The sequence below is a fragment of the Panicum hallii genome, chromosome 7 (assembly GCF_002211085.1).
Source record: "Panicum hallii strain FIL2 chromosome 7, PHallii_v3.1, whole genome shotgun sequence".
Lineage (NCBI taxonomy): Eukaryota > Viridiplantae > Streptophyta > Magnoliopsida > Poales > Poaceae > Panicum > Panicum hallii.
Genome location: NC_038048.1, coordinates 41,415,635 through 41,435,571, shown reverse-complemented (window position 1 = coordinate 41,435,571; position 19,937 = coordinate 41,415,635). Strand labels below are relative to the sequence as shown.

Here is a 19,937-nt window from a genome sequence, read left to right as displayed (position 1 = left end):
CCCTTACATTACGGTTACTGAAGAGTCTTTACGAGTCGCTGTTGTGATCGGATAGCGAAAACTACTATCGCGTGCTCATCTCAGATTCCCCAAATAATGAACAATTCTGCGATAGATAGTAGATCAGAAGCAGCAAGGATGAGCTTGTTTACTAGCTAGTACTGCACGTCATTGGTTGCGTGCCCACCTCCCTCACCTGTTCCGTTTGAGGCTGCACTGCAGAGGATCACACCGGCCGGCCGTCGTTCGTCACCGATGACGAACACCGGCCGCCTGCGCCGTCGCTGCCTAGCTACGACGAGGTTTCCAATAAGTCAGGACGCGCACCCCCGGAACAAGATCCCAGCGGAGCTGAAGCCACCATGCCAGCGAGCCAAACAAGTCCCTGTCGCCATTCACTACTTGGTCTGCTTTGTCATCCTGATTGCTACGGATTGGCCATCCCACCCACTCGAGATCGAGCATTTTTCAAGAGTTATCCCCTGCGATCCGGTGACGATATTTCCGATGGGCGCTGGAGCCGGCCGCAGGTTGGTTCCCAGAAATGCTGCGGCGTGTGCCTATATAGCCCATCGGTCTACCAAAAAATTCTACGCCACTGGAACTGGAAGTACACCTGCACATACAGTCAGTCTGAACTCTGACAGGCCCCGATGGCGGTTGACGCGCTGGAATCCGTCGCCGTGGTGGCCGTGCCGTTCCCGGCGCAGGGCCACCTGAACCAGCTGCTCCACCTGTCGCTGCTGCTCGCGTCGCGGGGGCTCGCCGTGCACTACGCGGCGCCGCCGCCGCACGTCCGCCAGGCGCGCGAGCGCCTGCACGGCTGGGACCCCCGGGCCCTCGGCTCCATCGAGTTCCACGACCTCGACGTCCCCGCGTACGACTCCCCGGCCCCGGACCCGGCCGCGGCCTCGCCGTTCCCGAACCACCTCATGCCCATGTTCGAGGCCTTTGCGTCCGCGGCGCGCGCCCCGCTCTCGGCGCTCCTTGGGCGCCTGTCCACCACCTACCGCCGCGTGGCCGTCGTGTTCGACCGCCTCAACGCCTTCGCCGCCACGGAGGCGGCGCGGCTGGGCAACGGCGAGGCGTTCGGGCTGCAGTGCGTGGCCATGTCGTACAACATCGGGTGGCTGGACCCGGGGCACCGGCTCCTGCGTGACTACGGCCTCCAGTTCCTCCCCGTCGACGCCTGCATGTCCAGGGAGTTCGTGGATTTCATCGTCCGGATGGAACAGGACGAGCAGGGCGCGCCCATCGCCGGCGTGGTCATGAACACATGCCGCGCCCTGGAGGGCGAGTTCATCGACGTGGTTGCCGCGCAGCCGCAGTTCCAGGGCCAGAGGCTTTTCGGGGTCGGGCCGCTGAACCCACTGCTCGGCGCGGACGCCCGGACGCCGGGCGGACGGGCACGACACGAGTGCCTTGAGTGGCTCGACGAGCAGCCGCCGGCGTCCGTGCTCTACGTCTCCTTCGGCACGACGTCGTATCTCCACGCCGAGCAAGTCGCCGAGCTCGCGGCGGCGCTGAAGGGCAGCAAGCAACGGTTCATCTGGGTTCTCCGCGACGCCGACAGCGCCAACATATTCGCCGAGTCCGGCGAGAGCCGGCACGCCAAGTTCCTGCCCGAGTTCACCAAGGAAACCGAGGGGGCGGGGCTGGTGATCACCGAGTGGGCGCCGCAGCTGGAGATCCTCGCGCACGGCGCGACGGCGGCGTTCATGAGCCACTGCGGATGGAACTCGACCATGGAGAGCCTGAGCCACGGGAAGCCGGTGCTCGCGTGGCCCATGCACTCCGACCAGCCATGGGACTCGGAGCTTCTGTGCAAGTACCTCAAGGCCGGCCTCCTCGTGAGGCCCTGGGAGAAGCACGGTGAGATCGTGCCGGCGGAGGCCATCCAGAAGGTCATCGAGGAGGCAATGCTGTCAGACAGCGGGATGGCGGTGCGGCAACGGGCCAAGGAGCTAGGGGAGGCGCTCCGCGCCTCTGTGGCTGACGGCGGGAATTCGCGCAAGGATCTCGATGACTTCATAGCGTACATCGCGAGGTGAACATGTGACCTACGACGCATGTGTGGTCAAAAACTTAACGGTGGTTTGAACAGCCGAGTGGATTTTCAAATCTCACTATACTAATAAATACTAATTGGAGGCTCCTTTCGAAGCCTCCATGCGAAGCAACCTAAAATTATAGGTGGACACTTTAAAAAACTAGAAAAGTCTTAAAAATTCTAACAAAAATAAAAAATATTCACCCATCAATCCAACAACTCTACTCATAATAGTCACTGGATCGGCTATATTTCCTAATAAATTACCAACCTCTGTCATTACAAAAATAGACTAAAGTATCCTCCTAAACATGTATCTAAATTACCCACCTGTGTTATTATAAAAAATCTAAATTAGCCCCCTAATCTTTATGTAAATTACCCACCTATGCCATTATAAAAATAATACAAATAACTCCCTAAAGTTTCATATAAATTATCTAATTATATTATTATTAAAAGTTAAAGTAACCCCTAAATCTAAATCTAAATTATATAAATAGTAAAGTGCACAAATATAAAATTATAAATTACTATTTCTATCATTATTAATATATTATTTATGTTATTATTTATATACAAATACTACTCACGATATATATCACCATATATTCATGTATGATGGAAGAGATAAGATTATCAATTCACAAACAAATGGTTCAATTAAATATATATCAAACACATATGGAGGTGTGATGCAAAATGAAATCTATTGCAACTAGATAATGATAAATATGTATTTTAGAGTATGTGTTAGAATATTTAATAGATGAAAGAGGGTATGAGATAGATAATTATTATTAGCTATAAGTCTTATTTTATATTAATTCTAATTAGTCCGTGCGGGAGCACATGTTGATAGGCTAGTATATATAAATAATTTTCAGTCCACTTCATGATATTTGATGTAGCTGTTAACATGGACCTTTGTGAGTGGCGGTTTCTAACAAATCCTGAGCTGATCCATCAACAATCTTCCATCTCAACCTCTGTTCCAAATTGTAGATGCATAGTAAAAAAGTAAAAACTATATATTTAGGTGCATAGAAAAACTATGTATCTAAATTTATTAAAATAGTCTATAATTTAAAACGGAGGGAGTAGCTGTTAGCGTAGACTTTTGTGACTTGTGAGTGGCGGTTTTCTAATGAATCCTGAGCCGGCCATCAACGTTCTTCCATCTCGACTTTTATTTCCACACCATATCAAAGTGTATTCGGCTTCCTTCCTTCTTGTGGATTGTTGTCCTAGTTCTCTTTGGTTTTCAATCATATTCTTATTGAACTAACCACTTCCCACATTGTCCCTTAGCATCCACCCATCCTAATCTATCCGGCGGGGGCATGGACACCTGTCAAATGGAGGGCCCCAATACCAGGGTCCATACCCTGGTTGCTTCCCTAGCCTTCAACTATCCCAGCTAATAGTAAGCATTGTCACAAGATGTGATGAAATTTCGCGAACGTGCTTCAGCATATTTTTCAATAAGAGGAAAGCAAATGACCATACAACAGCTCTAGGATAGACTAATCCATCCCCACCTGCGATTACAGGGAACAAGAAGTGATGATCTGGAGTACGAGTTCAACTTAACACAGATGGTGAAGAAACGAAATTCGAACATATCGTTGGTAGGTATATTTAGGCCTTTGGTGTTTGTTCTTTTTGGACAGTTTTCGCGACGGAATTAACATTGGTATGGGCACTGACGATCCACACGGATTTACTTGTTCAGCAAAATCCTACTGCAGATCTACCTTGCAGAAAGATCATTGGACAACAGCACAAAATTTGGACCATTCCTTTGTCTGTATGGGTGGGTGGCGCTTGAAAGTTTTTCCACGAGTCTACGACCTCAATGATACTCCAAAAAAGTGAAAGAGTTTGCTGTCAGGCACAGTCTACGTCTTTATGGCCACACCGTCCTTATCGCTTCTTCTGTTCACTGCTAACAAGGCGTTGAGCCCAGCGTACTTCACTGCCCCAGTGCTACTTGCGATCCAGTTAGAAGTCAGAACAGCCGCTATTGGACAGTTTAGTTCAGATTTTCAGAGTATCAAATGTGCTGGTTGGCTATTGCCAATTGGCCAAATAGTCGCGCGCGCGGAATATTTTAGAGATGTGGTAACCTTCTTCCGCCATGGCCGACTTGGAGCACACTTTGCGTCCATGAATGGCTCAGTGCCGAATGCTGCGTCATATATACCCTGCCACTCTTCATCCCTCTGCACGCCAGAGCAACACACAAAGACAATGGTGGCGAAAGGGAGCGGAGTGGAGTCGGTCGCCGTTGTGGCGGTGCCGTTCCCGGCGCAGGGCCACCTGAACCAGCTCCTGCACCTGTCGCTGCGGCTCGCGTCGCGGGGCCTGCCCGTGCACTACGCGGCGCCCGCGGCGCAGGTCCGGCAGGCCCGGGCGCGCGTGCAAGGCTGGGACGAGGCCGCCCTCGGCTCCGTCGAGTTCCACGAGCTCGGCATCTCCGAGTACGCCTGCCCGCCGCCCGACCCCGCCGCGCCCTCGCCGTTCCCCTCGCACCTCATGCCCCTGTTCGAGGCCTACACCGCCGGCGCGCGCGCCCCGCTTGCGGCGCTCCTCGCCAGGCTCTCCGCCTCGCACCGCCGCGTCGTCGTCGTGCACGACCGGATCAACGCGTACGCCGGCGAGGAGGCCGCGCGGCTGCCCAACGGCGAGGCGTTCGGGCTGCACTGCCTGGCCGCGTCGACGCTGGCCGGCAAGATGGACGCCGGGCTCCGGCTCCTGCGCGAGCGCGGCCTGGTGTTCCTCGCCGCCGACGCGTGGGCGCCGAGGGAGTTCGTGGAGTACGTCTTCAAGCGCGCGAGGCCGTCGAAAGAGATCTCGCCAGGCGCGGGCATCCTCGTGAACACATGTCGCCCGCTTGAGGGCGAGTTCACGGACATCGTTGTTGACCACCTGGCCACCGACGGCAAGAAGTGTTTCGCCGTCGGGCCGTTAAATCCACTTCTCCACGCGGACGCGCGGAGGCAGAGCAAGCCGCGGCACGAGAGCCTGGACTGGCTGGACAAGCAGCCGCCGGCGTCGGTCCTCTACGTGTCGTTCGGCACAACACCAACGCTGCGGATGGAGCAGATCGCAGAGCTCGCGGCCGCTCTGCGCGACAGCAACCAGCGGTTCATCTGGGTGCTGCGAGACGCCGACCGCGGCGACGAATCCGCGGACCACGACGAGAAGCAGAGCAGGCACGCGGAGCTGCTGCCCATGTTCACCAAGCAGACCCAGGGGAGGGGCCTGGTGATCACCGGGTGGGCGCCGCAGCTCGACATCCTCGCGCACGACGCCACGGCGGCGTTCATGAGCCACTGCGGCTGGAACTCGACCGTAGAGAGCTTGAGCCACGGGAAGCCTATACTGGCGTGGCCCATGCACGGCGACCAGCCATGGGACGCGGAGCTGGTGTGCAACTACCTCAAGGCCGGCATCCTCGTGCGCCCCTGGGAGAAGCACGGTGAGGTGACTCCGGCAGAGGCCATCAGGCAAGTCGTCGAGGCTGCCATGCTTTCTGACGAAGGAATGGCGGTGCGGCAGCGAGCAAAGGTGCTCGGAGAGGCCGTCCGTGCTTCCCTGGCTGACAGTGGTTCATCGCGCAAACACCTGGATGATTTCGTTGCTCATATCACAAAGTAATCCACTGGTACTTTGATTGGGAATTAAATTTTATTGAGCATTTTCAAACCTTTACTGCAGATTTTTGTTGCTGGGCGGGCGATTCATGTAGTAACTGTCCCATCTGCTCAACTTCTTTTGTATAAAAAAGCAATCATCGCAGAATTTCCAAAGGAAACAGTTGGGCTAAGCCAAAATTTGGTCAGGAACCCGGCGTGCCTGGCCTTGGCATGCTGCATGCGTGCTCGTCCTAGAAACGACCACGAGCGGCACTGCCCGCCTCCCTGCGCCGGAGGCTGTCCCTCCCCGTGCCTGTGCTCCCCATCGCCGCCGCCGCCGGCGCCCGGGCGCCCCTGCGGTGCGCCAGCTCCTCCCCGCGACACAGCCACACTCGGCCTCTACTGCTCCGCGCACGAGCGTCGCATTCGTGCTCCTCCCTCGAGCCGGCAGCTACGGTCTGCGGGCACGCGCACCCGCTCTGCTCCTCCGCCGCGAAGGTGTTGGCGTTGACCCAGGCGAGGGCAGCCGCACTGCACCTCACAGCTCCCTGCTCTCCAGCCCGCTCCGCCTCCGCAGCGTCCGTGCTCGGTTGTCGCCCGCGCCCGCGGCTCCGGCGTCCTCGTAAAGCCAAGGTGCGCTGCCGCGGCTGCCAGTTCGACTCGGCTCCAATTTCCACAGATCGCGCTAAGGGCTGAACGGGTAACGGGGCTTCCTGATTCCGGCCGGGAGGATGGCGGGAGCTGAAGGCGGGCGGCGGAGAGGACGCCGGACGGGCGGGGGAGGACGAACGGATCCGGATGGGACCTATGTGCAAATAGTGTGGACCTATATGCAAATATTTCTATAGAAGGGAATAGCAAAGTCGAGAGGGAAACAGCCCAGATCGTACGCTAAGGTCCCTAAGCAATCACTTAGTGGAAAAGGAAGTGATCGAGCGACTGGTAATAACGAAAGCATGTGTGCAAGGGGAGGATCTGTTATCCACGCATCTAACCAGCTCGAGGGTTCGTCGGTGGATAATCGCGATCCGATTATTTTCAAATAAACTCTTATTATTTTCATATATACCCCTAGTTTGGACCGAAATTATAAATAACGATCCTATTTAGGGGGTATATGAAAACTAGTAAAGCTCTATATGTAAATATTCGTGTCTAAGATTTTTACACATGTTTTCCGCTCGGCGAGGCCGCGGCGTCACGCCGCCGCCACGCAACAGCCGGTCACTCCACGCAAAATCACACGCGTCAATCAGCTGCCTCCGCCGGCACTTCCAAGCGCCACCGCCCACCGCCCTTCTCCAGCGATGCTGCCACGGCAAACCCGGCGCGCGCATGCAAGGCTGGGACGAGGCTGCCCTCGGCTCCGTCGAGTTCCAACTTCCACGAGCTCGGCATCTCCGAGTACGCCTTCCCACCGCCTGACCCCACCGCGCCCTCGCCATTCCCCTCGCACCTCATGGCCCTGTTCGAGGCCTACACCGACGGGGGCGCGCCCGGCTCGCGGCGCTCCTCGCCAGGCTCTCCGCCTCGCACCGCCGCGTCATCGTCGTGCACGACCGGATCAACGCGTACGCCGGCGAGGAGGCCGCGCGGATGCCCAACGGCGCGGCGTTCAGGCTGCACTGCCTGGCCGCGTCGACGCTAGCCGGCAAGATGGACGCCGGGCTCCGGCTTCTGCGTGAGCGCGGTCTGGTGTTCCTCGCCACCGGCATTTCCAAGCGCCACTGCCCACCGCCCATCTCCAGCAATGGTGCCACGGCAGAGCCGGCCGGCGGGTCGAGGGCCAGCCACGGATGGGATGCAACACCGCGTGGCAACCTGCGGCCAGCGACGGCGGCGGTGGCTGGCGTTTTCGCGTCGGTGGATCTTTGAATTCTTCTCATTGGCGTTTTAGCATTGCCGTGTGGCGAGTCTCTGCTCTTCTCAACATGCTGCTAAAAGAAACTTTTTTTTCACCTACCAATCCGCTCTTCCAATCTGCAGTCTTTGCCTTTTGTTTTCATCTTTACTGAAGAACCAAATCACGACACATAATTCAGGTCTGAATTTTAGGTGAACAGTCTCCCAACATTTGATGAATATGTGGCCGGAGATTGTGGGTATTGCGGAATCAATCTCCCTTTCAGGGGAGGATGACATTCCTGTTTGAAAGCTGACTTCCAATGGCACTTATTCGGCTCACTCTCTTTATGTCACAATTAGCTTTAGGGGGTAGAACAAATCCATACTCCAGTGGTCTGGAAAATTTGTGTGCCTCCGAGAGTTCAAGTGTTCCTTTGGCTGCTATGCAATAACAGATTGCTGACCAGGGACAACTTGAATAAGAGAACACATGTGGATGACCTACTTGTTTTGTACTGACCCTGAATCTGTGCATCATCTATTTTTTGACTACTGTGTGGCGGACTGGCGGCTAATGTTTGGCAGCTCTGCTCTGAGCTGCTTGGTTTACATCTAAATAACAATTTTGAATCGGTCGCCAGCCTGTGGTTGAGTCAAAAAAGACATCTCATCACCAATATGTTTTCCTCTGCTGCATTGTGGGCTATTTGGAAATTAAGGAATGCTCTCTGTTTTCCTGGACAGGTTTGGATGGACATTCGGGTGGTACTATACATGATGGCAAAAATGCTGAGAGGGTGGAGGATCTTATGCAAGGAGCAATACCTGCTTGCGTTGGTGACAACAATGGAGGTCAGAGCCAAAGAACCACTAGGAATCGCATGGAGGGACTCGGCGACCCAAGTGCGAGGCTGGGTGAATCAGGGGCAGCAGGGCGCTTCATCAACTTCTGGCGTAGTACCTCAGCTTAGCGTTGTGAACACAGTCATAGATTCTGTTGAGAGCTCTGATGTATTGAACTAAGCGGGCACGTTTCAAATACGTGAATGGCTGAATGCTTGAAACTCTTGTTCGTTTTATCTCCTCTTAGAATAAAACGGAGGAAACCTTTCTTCAAGAAAAATAATTCAGGTCTGACTTTCGGACTAAAATTAGCCAAAAAGACCTCATGTGAGTTTAGTTTAAATATTAGAAAACGATAGAAATTAATTAGGATAGGGGGAAATGCACAACTACACAGCCAAAATTGAAGTAATCCCTCAAGAATTGGATCCTGGTTCATGGTTCAAAGATGCGAGACTACATCAGTGCATCACTTAACCTTTAAAATCTTAATTGCTACTTTCAAGAGCACCAAATGGATTGATGATGTACCGCTATTTCAAACACTGACTTTTTTTTTCTGTCAAGTAGAAGTTGCCATATCATTTGATGGTAGGTTGAAGTAGATCACCAAACGAGACTTTGACACACTACTATTTTCTACAATATATTCCTGCAGGTATTATGTTCGCAGTTATCTTGTAAATTAACATGATTTTTAGTTACTCACCCAAAGAGCCAGGGCCATCATTTGTTTGCTTTGTTGCTCATGCAGAACATATGAACTATGGACAGAGTTGTATGCATGTCTGAATTTTGGATAGAAATTTTATCGAGAATTTTCAAACCTTTACTGCAGTTTTTTTTATTGCTGGGCGGGCGATTCATGTATTAACAGTCCCATCTGCTCAACTTCTTTTGTATAAAAAAAGCAATCATCGCAGAATTAACAAAGGAAACAGTTGGGCCAAGTCAAAATTTGGTCAGGAACCCGGCGTGCCTGGCCTGGGCATGCGTGCTCATCCTAGAGATGGCCACGCCGGCACTGCCCGCATCCCTGCGCCGGAGGCTATCCCTCCCCGTGCCTGTGCTCCCCATTCGCGAACAGCCAACATGTTCTCGAACAAACATGAATATGCTATGAGATTGCCCAACTCGGGCACAACAACCCCCTTTTTCTTTGATCTCTCTCCTCTCCCACTTGGGCCTTTCCTTGTCCATTCTTCGCTTCTCTAGCTTTATTCCGATGACAACTTCTAGAAACAGAATGTGACAGTACAGCTACTAGAGAGAACATCACCACACCCTTGTCCAATCTTCTTCTTTGCACACTAAATTCTTGCCGTTGACAAATCACTCACTACGGCGTTTGCAATACTCTAGTGTTTCACCGTCACAAGTAAAGCAGGGCTACTCTGCTGCATCATGCATGGCTCTTCACTTTCGACGACGAGGACGACCAAATCAAACGTGTTTACTCAAACGTATACACTGGAGTGATTTCTGAAGCGGACGTCGAAGCCATCGATTGGTTATAGGTTCGCGGCTGGAACCTTTCGCAATTGCGTTGCACGAACCGTGCGGCGGTATCAACGCTGTTACAGGCGGAATTCATTTACAGACGAAAAAAAATATTGGAATCTTCCAAACAGGGGTAGATAGAAACCACCCCCAACTATCTCAACTCGCTCATGACTGAAACCGGAGCAACCGTTATACTTTCCACAAGTATCCTCAAGGAATTACGCTGGCTACTCGTTAAGTAGCGCTCGAGGGACAACTGCGAAGCTCAGTCTCAAGCTTCGGATTTGTGCAGCGCACAGTAACTTTCGTGCAGCAGCGAAATCCATTGTTCGTTCATCAATCGTATAAGATGTCACTTCCATGCGACCCTGTGAAATTAAACCATTGTTTCTGCAATAATTAGCTAGCCGTAGGATGCCATTTCCTCCATGCAACAGGGGGGGTTCTTTGTCATGAACGATCAAACAGCTGATTAATTCATCACTCGTGTGCTAGTAGTGTATTGGTTTCGGATGGTTCAAATAAGTCGATTCCCATCTCGTGGTTGCCGACAATAGGCATAGCGTTCCATATGTTCGTTCCGATCAGGCAGTTTGTACTAAAATGCTATTATTGGTAACCAGCTGCGCCTGCCACAATCCACACAACTCACATGTCACGGCACAGATTAATTAAACTACTCGCACGTACGTACAGATGGATACGATGCTGATTCTATGGTAAGCTGATTAGTTAGCATGCATCCATCTGTCAACAAATTTAGCCTGGCTTCATGTACTTACTCCCTTCACCCTAGAATATGACTATATTTAGATTTTCTTTTCTAAATCAAATATTTTAAATTTTAACTATAAGTAGCAAATAATATAAAAATAATTCTAGTATATTCATCCTGAAACCAGCTATCAGAATATGTAATTTTTCTATTTACAACAAATTATTTATGAAGTTGCCGTTGATCAAAGTTAAAAATATTTATTGTAGAATAGAATTAAATATAGCTAAATTCTACGCTTTCTGCTTGTCATTTGGGCGTTCCAAGTAAAAACTCTTTTTTTAAAAGAAACTTCCAAGTAAAACTCAGAAACTGGAACTCTGCATGCATCTACCGCTGCTTTTTCTTAAAAAAAAAATGCTTCGCGTGTTTCACGTGGTCACGAGTTTCACGTGGAGGCAGCATCCAATCACAGTCCACAGCGATCACATCACCCTTCATCGCGTGTCCAGTCTCCAGTGCGCCAGCACATGCGGCTGTCCTGGGACAGAGCCAATTAATCGACTCCCTGCGACGCCTGCGTCGCTTCGCTAATTAAGGAGCCCTGCAACGTGTACGTGAATATTTGCATCCATAGGAATATTCAAGTAGTTTATTTTCTTAGGTACTTTTTTTAACAGATAGACGTGCCCGATAGCAAGCTATTTCATCAATTTTGATATCTCTCATTCAGTCTCCGTCGAAGGTGTAGAGTTATTCGCAGAGGTGAGTGTACGTGCACATGGTTTTCTACTTTCACGACGACCAAGTGCCCAGATCAAACGGGGAAGTAAGCACTGCCTGTACTCTGAGGACAGGAAATGGTCGCTGCTGCTATCATCGATGCCGATGCGTTTCGTCAGGTCGCAACAAAGGAGTAGAGGCAACGTCGTACCTACCAAGTGAACCCATCTTCACTGGCGGCCTTAAATATTTCATGGCGAGGTTGGTGCGGCGGGACCGCAGCCTTGAAGCGAGGCTTCATATAATTGCCCGCCATTCTGCCATCCTCCCCTGCACTGGGGGTGACACGAGATCACGGGGAGTCGGGTGCACAGTGGGAGCAGAGAAGCCACCCACTGACCCACCTCGATGGAGTCGCCGGTCGCAGTCGCCGTCGTCCCGTTCCCGGCGCAGGGCCACCTGAACCAGCTGCTCCACCTGGCGCTGCACCTCGCCTCGCGCGGCCTGCCCGTGCACTTCGCGGCGCCCGCGGAGCACGTCCGCCAGGCCAAGGCGCGCCTCCAAGGCTGGGGCGCCGGCGCCCTCCGCGGCATCGAGTTCCACGAGCTCGCCATCTCCGAGTACGAATCCCCGCCCCCCGACCCCGCCGCCAGCATGCCCTACCCCTCGCACCTCCTGCCCCTGTTCGAGGCGTTCGTCGCCGACGCGCCCGCCGCGGTCGCGGACCTCCTCCGCGGGATCTCCGCCTCCCACCGCCGCGTCGTTGTCCTCTACGACATCATCACCGCCTTCGCCGCGGAGGAGGCCGCGCGGCTGCACAACGGCGAGGGGTTCGCGTTCCACTGCACCGCCGCGTCGATCCTCGCCAGGGGGTTGGATGAAGGGCTCCAGCTGCGGATGAGCGATGCGCACGGCTTCGCCGACATCCCGCCCTCCGGCTTCGTGACCGACAAGCACCTAGAGTTCGTCGGCAAGGCCAGAAGCCACCAAACGATCCCGTCCAGCGCCGGCATCATCATGAACACGTCCCGCGCGCTAGAGGGTGAGTTCATCGACTTCGTGACCGAGCTGCTCGGCGCCGCCGGCAAGAAGGTCTTCTCGATCGGGCCGCTAAACCCGGTGATGGACGCGAACGCGCCCGAGCCGGTAGCGGAGCGGCACGGGTGCCTCGACTGGCTCGACAAGCAGCCGGCCGCGTCCGTGCTCTACGTGTCGTTCGGCTCGGTGTCCTCGCTGCGCGGCGAGCAGATCGAGGAGCTCGCGGCGGCGCTGCGCGACAGCAAGCAGCGCTTCATCTGGGTTCTGCGCGACGCGGACCGCGGCAACGTGTTCGCGGGCTCCGGCGAGAGCCGGCAAACCAAGTTCCTGTCCGAGTTCACCAAGCAGACACAGGGAACAGGGCTGCTGATCACCGACTGGGCGCCGCAGCTGGAGATCCTCGCCCACCCCGCCACGGCGGCGTTCCTGAGCCACTGCGGCTGGAACTCCACCATGGAGAGCATGAGCTACGGGAAGCCCATCCTGGCGTGGCCCATGCACTCGGACCAGGCGTGGGACGCGGAGCTGGTGTGCAAGTACCTCAAGACCGGCTTCCTGGTGAGGCCATGTGAGAAGCACGCCGAGGTGATTCCGGCGGCAGCCATACGGGAGGTGATCGAGAAGATGATGGTCTCTGACGAAGGGCTCGAGGTGCGGCAGCGTGCAGTGGCGCTCGGCGAGGCCGTCCGCGCGTCCGCGGCTGCGGGCGGGTCATCCCAAAAGGACCTTGAGGACTTCATTGCTCACATCACAAGGTAAGAGGTCCAAGAATGCAGGAACAATAGGTGTATCAGTTTGAATGGAACTTCAGTTGTATTCTTTTCCTGAAAAGGAGAGTGTTTTGTACGAGTGGTAAGTAGAGAAAACCGATTGTACCAAATAAATTTGAGCTCCCGTTTCAAACAAGCGAGTACTCCTATCAGTAGCAGTACACTATTGCTCCTACCTGAGAGCGGGCGAGGGTGATAATGGCGGTGTGTACTGTCGATCCAGCGTGGACGACAACAAAAGTGGTTGTCGGTAGACAGACAGGTGTACCTTCCGCTTCCTGCTAGGGTGACAGGGTGTACAGTCGGGTCTGACAGGTGGGGTCACGGTCTCCGGACCTCCCCGCGCTCTAGCAGGTCCGGCGCCTCCACGTGCCCACGAGGATAAGGTCCTCAGGAACAGCTACTGCGGGTCCGGACCACCGTAGGGTGGTCTTGGGCCACGTGAGGAAGCCAGACCCCCAGTGGATCTGTGCGCCTATGCTGGCCAGGGCGGCCCGGACCTCCCTTCCCGCCGGGGAGGAGGTCCGGTACCGCCACTTGCCTCTGGGGAAGCGGCCGCTAAAGCCAGCACCGCCACGTGTCCGGTGGCAGCCAGCCTTCCGCGGGAAGTCGGCCCAACTACCACATTATTAAATGCGGTAGTTAGGGTGCGCGTGCTCGAGACAGGGCATGGGCTGCCCACTGATACGTTGGGCACGTATGTTGACATCACGGTAAGCCCGCCTGTTACCGAGGCGGCGCGTCGTATCATCGCACTGCGTGCGCGGGCGAGGGGCGTGTAGTCACATCACAGCGCCACGCGCTTGAGCGAAGGGTAATTATGACCTATTTCAGGAGGGCCGCGCGCGTGCGTTGCTACAGTGCGCGGGGGCTATAGCACGGCAGGTCAATATAGCCCCTTAGCCTGTAAGCGGGAATTGACCCTACAGTGACAGCACGTCTCCCACTACGCATGTCACTGACAACAGATCCTGTGCCAGTGAGACGGCACATGACCATACCCTGGTAGAGGATACGCATGGGAGCCGAAGAGGAAGATTTCCGAATCTGTAGCATTTAAGGCTCCAATGTGTATGTTATTTAATACGTCGCCAGGTCCACCTGTCGGGACCCCGCTTGGTGTATGCGCTCCCCTTGAGCCTGTAAAGGGAGAGCGCGCACGTTAGAACATAAGCCCCAGAGACACTCAGGCTCTCGCAAGCTTTCCCAAGTTCCATAAACCACAAGCAATACAACACACAGTGGACGTAGGATTTTACGCTCGGCGGCCTGAACCACTCTAAACCCTTGTGTGCTTTCCGTGTTCATACGTCTCTTGATCTAGCATTCCTTAACTTCCCCAAACTCATCCTAAACTAGGATTAGACGGGTGCACTCCGCCACCCGGCTGGAGAAATCCTCCAACAGTGGCAATCGTTAAGGGCGGCAACAAGGCAGGAGTCCAAATCATAGGTAGCCTAGTTGCATAGGTGGCGCCGTCGTGCCGATCCTCATTAGTCTAGAGGAAATTATCACCACTTCCATCTTAGAGTATATAGCTGCATTTAGATTTGTCCTATGTTTTAACTTTGACTATAAATAGCAAAATAATTATAAAGATTGTTAATGTTAAAAATAATCTTATGTGGAAAACATACTAAATTTTCTCTTTAAAATTAATTATTTTAGACATATTGTTGGTCACAAGTATAAATGTTCGATTTAGAACAAATATAAATGTAACTATATTTTAGGACAGCTGGAATACTATGTAGATATTGTTCGAGACGGGCCTAAAGTCACTTTAAAAACAATTAAAATATGCTAGAGAAGATTGTATGTATTATTTTCTCAACCATATTTTTAATTTAGATAAGAAGCCGGAAAACTTAGAAACCTTATTTTAGATAACGGAAAAATTAAAAACTCATAAATGAAAGATACTTACAACCCTGATATAACATAAAATGATCACAAAACTGTATTTTAGGGGTGGAGTAAGGTCTAGGGCCACTAATTCCTTTTTGATTCAAGAGCCAGGTAGGACGGAGCCACTCCGCTCCTTGTTTGGTTCAGGAGCACTAGGATAGAGCCATCCAACGGAGGGAATATTCTCTCATGATTCGGGATGGTTCGATCCCGAAAAATCAGTCGAACCGAGCCATCCTATTTGGACGGTGTGAGATGCCGTGATTGAAGTGAGCGGCAACCAGGCGTGCGGGCAAGCAGCGCCGACGAGATGGCAAGGTTCGACTTGACGACGGCACAGTAGGCGCCAGCAAACGGGAGCTGTGGGGGTCCATGGCGGCGCGGCGAGAGGCGGCGCCGAAGCCCGGCCACGCGGCTAGCATGAGGCGGTGCAGGGGCACAGCCGCGCCTGCTCTAGCCGCAGCGGGCCACCACGAGGCGGTGTGGAGGCGGCGGTAGCCGGCGAGAGGCGGCGCAGGCCGTGGCCGCGCATGCTCGAGCTGCACCGGCCCATAAAGGGCAGTGGCGCAGCCATGGCTGCTCGAGGCGGCGAAGGATGCAGGGCAGGGGCAGCGGTAGATGCAGGATGAGGGTGGGGGCGGATGTAGCACGCGGAAAGGGAAAGGTGAGATGGTTTTGCTGACATGTGGGCCCCATAGTAATGGCAGCTAACGGATCAAATCCCATTTCTCGCTCATCCCTCCAACCAAATGTAAAATAGAGCCATTCCATTCTTAAACCAAACACTACATATGGAACCATCTCATCCCTGCAATCTAGGATGAATCCATTCCACCCTATCTCACTCTCCAACCAAACAACCAAACAGATTATGGTTCTAGACATTGGCCTATTTTTCCAACAATGTAGAGTGTTGTACCAAAGAGGCCCAACCGAGCCAGCCCAAGCAGCCCATGGAGTGACCCTAGATGCTGCGCCGGCCTGGCTCTGCCCCTGCATAGTTCTATCCTTCAAGTTCAAGGGTCTAACAAAACATGATCATTAGTTACATGTCCATCATTCTGGCAATCCATACATTCACATGGACTAGTAATTTTGAGGTACGTATTAGTTAGTATTCATTTAAAAGGAAAATAGGACTGAATTTAGCATGCACGTCCTGAGACTGCAACCTGGCGTTCCACTTCCACCGAGCGCAGGAAACTTCCACGACAGCTGCAGCTGGGCGGGCTTCTGGTAGCCAGTCACTCTCTGCCATGAGAGAAAAACGAACAGACTCTTCCACATCGAAAGATACGTGAGGCTATCTGCTCGTCAAGCGCGTGCTGCTTGCTATCAGATATACATAAGCGGAGCTAGCGAACCATTCAGCCATTCAGCGCAAGCCACACCCAATCCATCTAGCTTGAGAAATCCCGGCCGGCCTCCATGGAATCCGTCGCCGTCGTGGCGGTGCCGTTCCCGGCGCAGGGCCACCTGAACCAGCTCCTGCACCTGTCGCTGCAGCTCGCGGCCCGGGGGCTGCCCGTGCACTACGCGGCGCCGGCGGAGCACGTCCGCCAGGCCCGCGCGCGCGTGCACGGCTGGGGCGACGACGCCCTCCGCCGCGTCCAGTTCCACGAGCTCGCCATCTCCGAGTACGCCTCGCCGCCGCCGGACCCCGCCGCGGGCTCGCCGTTCCCCTCGCACCTCATGCCCCTGTGGGAGGCCTTCACCGCCAGCGCGCGCGCCCCGGTCGCGGCGCTCCTCCGCGAGGCCTCCGCCTCCCACCGCCGCGTCGTGGTCCTGTACGACCTCATGAACGGCTTCGTCGCCGAAGAGGCCGCGCGGCTGCCCAACGGCGAGGGGTACGCGCTGCACGGCACCGCCGTCTCGTCCATCATCGGGCGGGTGGAAGACGGGAGCCGGCTTCTGCGCGAGCGCGGGCTCGAGTACCTCCCCATCGACCACTACGTGACGGAGGAGTTCATGGAGTACCTCCTCAAACGGATGAGGGCGGAGCAATCCATGGTTGCCAGCGCCGGCGTGATCGCCAACTCGTGCCGCGCGCTCGAGGGCGAGTTCATCGATTTTCTCGCCCAGCAAATGGCGGCCGGCGGCAAGAAGCTGTTCACCATCGGGCCGTTAAACCCGCTGCTGGACGCGAGCGCGCCCGAGCAGAGCAGCAGAAGCCAGCACGGGTGCCTCCAATGGCTCGACAAGCAGCCGCCGGCATCCGTGCTGTACGTGTCGTTTGGCTCAATGTCCTCGCTGCGCGGCGAGCAAATTGAGGAGCTCGCGGCGGCGCTGCGCGGCAGCAACCAGCGCTTCATCTGGGTCCTCCGCGACGCCGACCGCGGCAATGTGTTCGCGGACGACGGCGAAAGCCGGCACGCCAAGTTCCTGTCCGAGTTCACTAAGCAGACACAGGGAACAGGGCTGCTGATCACCGACTGGGCGCCGCAGCTGGAGATCCTCGCCCACCCCGCCACGGCTGCGTTCGTGAGCCACTGCGGGTGGAACTCGACGATGGAGAGCATGAGCCACGGGAAGCCCATCCTGGCGTGGCCCATGCACTCCGACCAGCCCTGGGACGCGGAGCTCGTGTGCGGGTACCTCGAGGCCGGCTTCCTGGTCAGGCCGTGCGAGAAGCACGCCGAGGTGATTCCGGCGGCGACCATACAGCAGGTGGTCGAGAGGATGATGGCCTCCGACGAAGGGCGCGCCGTGCGGCAGCGGGCCGCGGATGTCGGTGAGGCCGTCCGCGCGTCCTTGGCTGCCGGCGGGTCATCCCAGAAGGATTTCGAGGACTTCGTTGCTCACATCACGAGGTGAAGTAAGAACACAATGCAATGTCGGAGAATTTAAAAGTCTCCCGTGCGTGTTTGTTTCAATTTGAATTCGAGCTGTATTTGCTTCTCCAAACCGAGAGGAGAGTGATGATCCGTGCCAGTGTAACATAAAAGCTTGCTTTGTCGACCAAGCTCGAACTCCTGGATGGTTCCAAACAAGCAGAATAGTGCAGTCCTCCGGATGCTTATCGCATACTGTTCATGACTGCCTCGCATCAGAAAAATAAGAGTTTGATCCTCCAGGATCCAAGCGATGGCCATGAGTGGTGCAGGATGTCAAGTACAGGCTTGTAGCATCCGAATCGTCCCCAACTGTTTGATCGAGCGTGAACTCTCCGTGCGTGCCCGCACAGGGCCGGCGACGACAAAAGCGTCAGCTGTCAAAGGGCGGCAGCCACCACTCCACTCCACTGGCAAGAGTCCAACACAGGACGTCACATCATTCAGTGCCGCAGCAGTCGGTGGTGCCGCGCCGGTCGTCACTAGCGATTGCTCCTACGCAGAAAATTAGCACATAATGGCCGTGAGGTCGCGAGTCGTTGCTGAAGGTTCAGGCCAAGCTACCTGGCAGCTTGAGACATACGGAACAGAAGGCACTCGCGGCTGGCAACATGCCATGACATTGGTTGTATCGTGTCTTAGAACCCAGCGGATCGATCTGCTCGAGCTGGATCCGGATCTCCATGGATCTCGCGAATCTGCCGCGGTCTCCAGTGGTGGTGCCGATCAGTGGCTGGCAACTGCTGCTCGGGTGGTCGCGTCGGGGGCTTCTCTCGCGGCGCCCGGGCACGCTCTGGTGGACACCGGGGTAGTGGACACGCAGTCCCTCCGTCCCGGATAGCTGGGTTCGGGAACCGTGGAAGCGGCGGGAACTTCACCCTCACGGTACGGTGGCTCTAGTTCCACTAGCTAGTTAAGCGTTATATTTTAAAGTTCATTTACAGGTCATCAATCTCTCCCCGTAAATACCATCAACATTTTTTTACTCTTAATTCAACGATCCACAAACTCTGTATCAATATTTCTTCAGATATTTATTTATGGCTTGTTCACCACCTCACTTAAATTTCCCCACACTTCAACAGTTTTTTACATCTAATTCAACAATCCGCGCACCCTGATTCAACACTTTAAATAGGTTAATTCAACATTTTATGAGGACTAGATATTAAATTAGCTGCGCGAAACGTTGAATCAAGGTTCGTGGATTGATGAATCGGTTGTAATAAAATATTAAAGCATGTATTTGGTATGAAAAAATCTAGATGACGTGGGAGAGCAAGCTATAAATAAATACCTGATCTCTGTTAAATGTTGAACCAGCCTATTCGAAATATTGAGATAAGGTTCACAGATTGTTAAATCTAAGTGTAAAAGAATGAGTGACATCGGCGGGAAGTTAGAGACGTGTAATTATTAAGTTAGATAGATCTAATGAGCTGGAAGATACATGATTTAACCATCTTTTATCACCTGGATGTGGATGTGGTCCTTGTCGCCCACCCGGACACGGACGGACTGGACCCCCCCCGGCGAGGGAGGGAGGGACCTCTGGCTTGGCTGTGGCCGATCGATGCAGCGCAGCGCAGGACTGCCTGGCTAGCTGACCCTCCTGACCGTGCCGTGCAGGGAGAGCGGGAGCGCTGGATGGATGGCGCCACCCCACTGTCCGAGAGTGAGCAGTGGGCACGTACACTTGAAAGCACCGCCTGACCGTCGCCGCGGACGCCATGCGCCCGTGCTGCCCGGGCCGCGCGCGCCCCCCGGCCGCTCCGGGGTCCCTCGCTTCTGGCGCTGACGATGACGCGTCGGCTGCGCCCGCGCATCACAGGGCGGCGTCGGGCTAATCACAATGGCAGTTGTCGTATCCCTGTTTTTAAAAGAATACCATATTAGTTCGGGGATGGATGAAATATTGTGACTCAATGGAGAGTTTTATTTTATTGTTTCCAAAACTAACCAGTGTAATTAAATTCTAGTTGATCTATTGGCGCGCGGGATCCCCATGAAACAACGGCGGTCACAGTGGTCGTTTCACGCCATTTCCAACGTCTTGGAAACGAGTTAGCA

The 19,937-nt window shown here is 54.2% G+C and overlaps 2 protein-coding genes across 2 annotated transcripts; both read left to right on the top strand.

Annotated features, from left to right (window-relative positions):
- Nucleotides 1–399: 399 nt before the first annotated feature.
- Nucleotides 400–8,595, top strand: LOC112899818 (putative cis-zeatin O-glucosyltransferase). Its single transcript, XM_025968429.1, has 3 exons — nucleotides 400–2,041; nucleotides 5,131–5,709; nucleotides 8,281–8,595. The coding sequence occupies exons 1-3, from the start codon at nucleotides 654–656 to the stop codon at nucleotides 8,312–8,314; spliced, it is 2,001 nt and encodes a 666-aa protein (XP_025824214.1). The 5' UTR covers nucleotides 400–653; the 3' UTR covers nucleotides 8,315–8,595.
- Nucleotides 8,596–11,585: 2,990 nt separating this feature from the next.
- Nucleotides 11,586–18,927, top strand: LOC112899638 (putative cis-zeatin O-glucosyltransferase). Its single transcript, XM_025968187.1, has 2 exons — nucleotides 11,586–13,109; nucleotides 17,276–18,927. The coding sequence occupies exons 1-2, from the start codon at nucleotides 11,729–11,731 to the stop codon at nucleotides 17,848–17,850; spliced, it is 1,956 nt and encodes a 651-aa protein (XP_025823972.1). The 5' UTR covers nucleotides 11,586–11,728; the 3' UTR covers nucleotides 17,851–18,927.
- Nucleotides 18,928–19,937: the final 1,010 nt, after the last annotated feature.

Coding starts and splice junctions, on each gene's coding strand:
- LOC112899818 (XM_025968429.1), top strand. CDS start 654: ATGGCGGTTGACGCGCTGGAATCCGTCGCCGTGGTGGCCGTGCCGTTC. Junction 2,042..5,130: donor GATGACTTCATAGCGTACAT/CGCGAGGTGAAC, acceptor CGTGTCGTTCGG/CACAACACCAACGCTGCGGA. Junction 5,710..8,280: donor TTCGTTGCTCATATCACAAA/GTAATCCACTGG, acceptor TTTCCTGGACAG/GTTTGGATGGACATTCGGGT.
- LOC112899638 (XM_025968187.1), top strand. CDS start 11,729: ATGGAGTCGCCGGTCGCAGTCGCCGTCGTCCCGTTCCCGGCGCAGGGC. Junction 13,110..17,275: donor GGACTTCATTGCTCACATCA/CAAGGTAAGAGG, acceptor TGTCGTTTGGCT/CAATGTCCTCGCTGCGCGGC.